The sequence below is a fragment of the Perognathus longimembris genome, chromosome 20 (genome assembly GCF_023159225.1).
Source record: "Perognathus longimembris pacificus isolate PPM17 chromosome 20, ASM2315922v1, whole genome shotgun sequence".
Lineage (NCBI taxonomy): Eukaryota > Metazoa > Chordata > Mammalia > Rodentia > Heteromyidae > Perognathus > Perognathus longimembris.
The window spans coordinates 23,246,381-23,252,380 of NC_063180.1; the positions used below are offsets into that span (position 1 = coordinate 23,246,381).

The 6,000-nt window shown below is 51.0% G+C and overlaps 1 protein-coding gene across 1 annotated transcript; it reads left to right on the forward strand.

The window, feature by feature from the left end:
- The first annotated feature begins 302 nt into the window (after positions 1–302).
- Dkkl1 (dickkopf like acrosomal protein 1) lies at positions 303–4,344 on the forward strand. Its single transcript, XM_048369414.1, has 5 exons — positions 303–459; positions 612–790; positions 1,383–1,523; positions 1,649–1,738; positions 3,940–4,344. The coding sequence occupies exons 2-5, from the start codon at positions 629–631 to the stop codon at positions 4,249–4,251; spliced, it is 705 nt and encodes a 234-aa protein (XP_048225371.1). The 5' UTR covers positions 303–459; positions 612–628; the 3' UTR covers positions 4,252–4,344.
- Positions 4,345–6,000: the final 1,656 nt, after the last annotated feature.

Here is a 6,000-nt window from a genome sequence, read left to right on the forward strand (position 1 = left end):
GGGCAGGATTTGGGGTTTTCCCGGAACCGGACGCAGGCTTGAAACAGGTTCAGGGGCATGGTTCTAACGACGTAGATGAGTCTGTCCACAGGTCCCGTCACCCGAAGTGGGCGTGGCTTGCGTTCGGGGGCGCGGTCACGTTGTGAACTGCTCCGGCCTAAGGGGTGTGGTTAACGAAGAATGGAGGCGGGGCTCTGCCCTCAGAAGCCTGACTCGGTCCAGCGTGTAGGGGCGAGGGTTCAGGCGTGAGGTCAGCACGTCGGGGGCGTGGTCAGACAATGGGGGCGTGGTCAGACCTCGCGGAGCCCTCTCAACGCTCCCGGTGTTCTGCCTGGCCTCGAGGCCACATCTGTTTGGATTTTAACAGTCCGTGGACGGCCGGAGTCTGGAAGTCCGGTGACCGGGCTACGGTCTAGCAAAAGTGCGGGGTTCAGAAGAAGGGGCGGGGCGTAGACACCGGTGAGGAAGGGGTGGGAGTAGAAAATTTCAAGGGAGTGGGCGTGGCTTGGGGCGGAGCCTGGGCCAGGTGCAGAAGAGGGGGCGTGGGGTCGGTGGTGAGGGCTTGGCCAGGGCGGGATGGGGGCCTCTGATCCCTCCTTCCCTTGCCACAGCCTCCCGCCGCCCCGCCATGTGGGGTTCACTGGTCCCGTTGCTGCTGCTGCTGTTCCCCTCCGCGCTGGTGCCTCCCGCATGTGCAGCCCCGATCCACGATTCGGACTCGCAGGAGAGCGCCTCCGGGTTTCTAGGCCTCCAGAGCCTCCTCCAAAGCTTCAGCCGACTTTTCCTGAAAGTAAGAGAACAGAGTGGGATCTGGCACGGGGATGAACAAGGAGTCAAAAAGACAGAGGGGGCTGGCTTAAGAGGGGGAGAGAGGAAGCTGAGATCGGAGGATCGCTGTTCGAAGCCAGTCCAGACAGGAGGATAGCTGTTCAAAGCCAGCCCGGACAGGAGGATCGCTGTTCAAAGCCAGCCCGGACAGGAGGATCGCTGTTCGAAGCCAGCCCAGAGAGAAAAGTCCGTGAGACTTTTATCTCCAGGAAGGAAGTGGTAGAGTGGCTTAAGTGGTAGAGTGCCAGCCTTGGGTAGAAAAAGCCAAGCAAAAACACAGAAACCTTGAGTTCAAGCCCCAATGAGAGAGAGAGAGAGAGAGAGAGAGAGAGAGAGAGAGAGAGAGAGAGAGAGAGAGAGAGGCTTGATAGAGGAGGGAAGTGGCAGGAACAGTAACAAAATGGAACAGGGGACAGGGGATAGAGAAGGGCTTCCGTCCTAAGGATCAGAGAACTGGGAGAGAAGGGGAGAGGAGGGACTTGGGGCAAGGTGCAGGTTTCCTTGGTAGATGTCATGGTCCAGCAGCTCATTATTAGTTCCTACCCTGGCTCTAGGATGACCTACTACGGGGTCTGGACAGCTTCTTTTCTGCCCCTATGGACTTCCGGGGTCTTCCCAGGAACTTCCACCAAGAGGAGAACCAGGAGCGCCGGCTGGGCAACAACACTCTCTCTAGCCACCTCCAGATCGACAAGGTGCCCCTTCAGGGAAGCCTCTCCTAGAGTCTGCCCACCATCCAGCATGGTGCAGTAGCTGTGGGGAGGGGAGGAGGTGGGAGGAGGGAAGTGGATTTGCTCTCACTCTCTCATTTGATTCTCAGATGACTGACAACAAAACAGGAGAGGTGCTCATCTCTGAGAAGGTGGTGGCTTCCATTGAGCCTGAGGGAAGTGTGGAAGGAGACTGGAAGGTTAGGAACTGCCCACCCCCCATGGTGTCCCAACCCCAACAATTCCTGTAGGCTAGAAGGGATAGAAATTGTATTTCTCCCTCTCTGTCTCTCATCCTGCTTCTCTTTTTCTCTGGAACTTTATTTTTGTTTGTTTGTTATGAGGGACAAATAACTTCAATCATAACCTCAGAATACATCTTCAGATGCTTAGTGAATTACATAGAGTTTGAGAACTTGGGAGGCATGAATTTAGAGTGTGTTTTTATTTGAAGTAAGGGCTCTGAGCTGGGCTTGGTACTACATGCCCATAATCTCAGCACTTGGAAGGCTGAGACAGGAGATCAAGTGTTGGAGGCCTTGCCTCAAAACAGTCATCCTGCTGCCTGCCTCAGCCTCCCAAGTTCTGGCTCGTGCCACCACACCATGCTCTAACTGAGCCATGCCTCTAAGAGGCCTTTTTTGTCCTGGTTGTACGTGTGTGTGTGTGTGTGTGTGTGCCTGTGCTGTAATCCTCCTGTTTTCCACTTCCCACTGTGGCTGGGATGACAGGCATGTCCTACCACATCCAGCTTCTTCTTGAGAATGGACTCTTGTGGATTTTACTGCCTGAGGCCAGGCTGGATCCTCCATCCTCAATCTCTCAATTTCCCACATAGCTAAGATGGCAGGCAGGTGCCACACAGCATCCAACCATTGGTTAAGAAAGGGTCTGGGGAACTTTTTGCTTTGCCTGGCCTCAAACTTCAGTCCTCTGATCTCAGCCTCCCAGGTAGTTTGGTGGGAGCTGTGCCCCTGACTTTTTTTTTTTTTTTTTTTTCTGCCAGTCCTGGGCCTTGGACTCAGGGCCTGAGCACTGTCCCTGGCTTCTTTTTGCTCAAGGCTAGCACTCTGCCACTTGAGCCACAGCGCCACTTCTGGCCATTTTCTGTATATGTGGTGCTGAGGATTTGAACCCAATAAGGCTTCATGTATACGAGGCAAGCACTCTTGCCAGTAGGTCATATCCCCAGCCCCACTTTTTATTATTTTTATGTTTTCAGTACTGGAGATAGAACTCTGGGCCTTGGGCTTGCTAGTGAGGAAAGTGATCTGCCACTGAGCCACACCCTGGGTCCTGATTTCATGTTTGATCCAGGCTTATGATCATGGATCACACATTTATAGCCATGATTTTTTCCCAAATGCAGTAAACCCAGGAGCTTTTTTTTTTTTTCCTGGTCAGTCATGGGTTTTGAACTCAAGGCCTGGGAGCTGTCCCTGAGCTCTTTTGCTCAAGGCTACAGCTCTACTACTTTGAGCCACAGCTCCATTTCTGACTTCAAACCTCGATCCTCAGATCTCAGCCTCCTGAGTAGCTAGGATTACAGGTGTGAGCCACCAGCACCCAGCTTCCAGGAACTTTTAATCACAAAACGCTGTACATTTCAGACTGCTTTTTTAACTTCTGCATTTGTTTAATGCTAAAATGCCTTGCGAGCCCAACAGGCATTATTATAAACTCTAACCCACTCCATCATACTGCTCTTTGGAAACACATCCAATGTATTTTCAGTTTCAAACTTTTAGAGTTCTGGAGATTTTATTTGTTTGGGGTTTGGATTTGGGTAGTAGTGTGGACTGAACCCAGAGCCTCTGGCTCTTGAGCTACATCCCAGCACCCCTTTTTTTGTGTGTGGGGGGGAGGATAAGGTCAGTTGTGGAGCTTAAACTCAGAGCCTAGGCTCTGTCCCTAAGCTCTTTTGTGCAAGGCTAGCACTCTACAACTTCAGGCTACAGAGCCACTTCCAGATTTCTGGTGGATCATTGGAGATAAGATTCCATGGACTTTTCTGTCCAAGCTAGCTTCGACCTTGGATCCTCAGATCTCAGCCTCCTGAGAAGCTAGGATTATAGGAAGGAGCCACCCTATGCCTGGCTATCCCTTTCATTTATAATTTGTTTGTGTAGATACAGTCTGATGACCCAGGCATCAGCTCTCCTACTCCCATCTCTCAAGTAGCAGGGATTTCAGGCATCCATCACCAAGCATGGCCAATAGTGTTCATCTTCAAGTGTTTGCAAACTCAAGTGCTTTGTAAACCTCAAACTGAGTTTGCTGACTTCCCCTCTCCAGCTCACACTGTGAACTTACAGGGGAGATTTCCACCACTCCCAGTGGGCACTGAGAGGCCTGGATATTGCCGGCTGGGACATGAGACCATCTTGTTCCTTCTCCCCAGGTGCCCAAGCTAGAAGAGAAAGAAGCCCTGGTGCCCCTGCGGAAGGCCATGGACAGCCTCCACTCAGAGCCCCATCCCCGAGTTTCCTTCTGGATCATGAAGCTGCCCCGCCGGAAGGCCCGCCAGGATGCCCAGGAAGCTGGCCAGTGGCTCAGCGAGAAACGGCACCGGCTGCAGGCCATCCGGGATGGGCTCCGGGAGGGGGCCCGCGACGATATCCTGGAAGATGGAATCCAGAGTGCCTCTCACTCCAAGCCTCCAGCCCGCAAGACCCACTTTCTGTACATCTTCAGACCCTCCCAGCAGCTATAAGGGGGGGGGGAGGGGGAACCGAGCCCCTGCATGTCCTTCCCTCCAGATCGGCACCCCCAATATCATACTGAAATAAAGCTTTTTTTTCTCCTGTCCCCTCCAGTCAGTCCCTGAGACTGTCACCTTCAACCCTGTCTGCTCACTCAGCCCCTACCTCACTCCCTGCAGGCCTGTCTCTCCAGTTAGCCCCTCCACTATTATAGCCTTCTGGCTGCTGTAACAAGTGACCAATAAAGCAAGGTACAGTAGCACCTGCCTGTAATCCCAGTTACTCAGGAGGATTAAGAGTTCAAGGCCAGCTCAGGAAAAGTTAAGAGCACCCATTGGCTCATTCCTGTAATCCTAGCTATTCAGGAAGCTGAGATCTAAGGATTATGGATCAAAGCCAGCCCAAGCAGAAAAGTCCCTGTGAGACTCTTTAAATTTTTTTAAAATTTATTTTTATGAATTACTGAAGACTCAAACCCAGTGTCTCATGCATGCCAGGCAAGCACTCTACCACTAAGCCACATCCTAGCCAGCTGTAAGACTCATCTCCAATTAACTACTCAAAAATCAGAAATAGAGCTATGGCTCAAAGTGGTAGAACTCAGGATCAGCACCAAGGCCCTGAGTTCAAGCCCCATGACCAACCAAAAAAAGACCCTGTTTCAAAACAAAAGGGCTGGGGGCATGGCTCACATGGTAGAGTGCTTGCCTAACCTGGTGAGGCTCTGAGTTCAATCTTAATTCCATCAAAAATAAACCACCAGTGACCACTAACAAATGAACCAAAGTAACAACTTAATGCTTTTTTTGTTCATTTTATCTTACAGATCTGTTGGTCAGAAACCCAGAATAATGTGGCTGGCCTGCTGCCATGATCAAGTTGTCAGCAAGCTGGGAACTTATTTTTTGTCACTATGGGAGATTGAATTCAGGACCTCAAGGACCACTAACTAGAGGCATGCCTGTAGTCCTTTTTGCTTGCGTTTGTAAGAGGGCTTGTTATCCTATTAGGTCTACAGATCAAGATTTAAGGCAGCCTTTGTTGTGCCAAGTTGCAAGACCACCCCCCAAGAAGACCACCGAGATTCAGACACTCCGAAATGCAAAAGCAAGGCAAGGGTTTATTTAACGAGCTGCCAACTCGGGCCTCGTCCTACCCACCGACACAGCGGAGGTTAGGAGGAAGCCCCGAGCTGTGATTACACAGGGCTTATAAAGGCAAAGAACAAGGTTACAACAATCAGCTGTGCAAGCAAGATTAGAACACAGGTACAAATCTGATTGGCTCAGGGTTCGATTCTAAAATGGGGTTCACGTGGTGGGGCTTGACTTCAAAGTCTGGCACCTCATTTCCCCCTTTTTCTTTTTGGTACCTTGGGAGCCAATCATGGCTCCATTCTGTCCATTTCAATGGCTTGCATGTCTAGGGGATGATATAGAGGTAAGGCATGGGCCAGTAGGGCCAAAAGTAGTATCCGAAAATAACTCTGGTCCCTCAGTTTTAAAGGGGGGCTGATGGGTGAAGATCATCCATCTTCTGTAATTTCTTCAGGCTGACTCAGGGGCGTTGACCTTACCTAGCCAGGAACCTATAACCTTAGTCTACTTTACCAAGGGACTGCAGGATTCACCTCACTTTGGAGTGAGCTGCCACTAGCCAGGGTAGTAAGGAAAGAAGGCAAAAAGAAAATTATAACAATATTCAGTCTAACTTTCTTTTCTTGAGGCGAAGGCGAAGTGGCTGAGTTGGGTGCTTGGAGA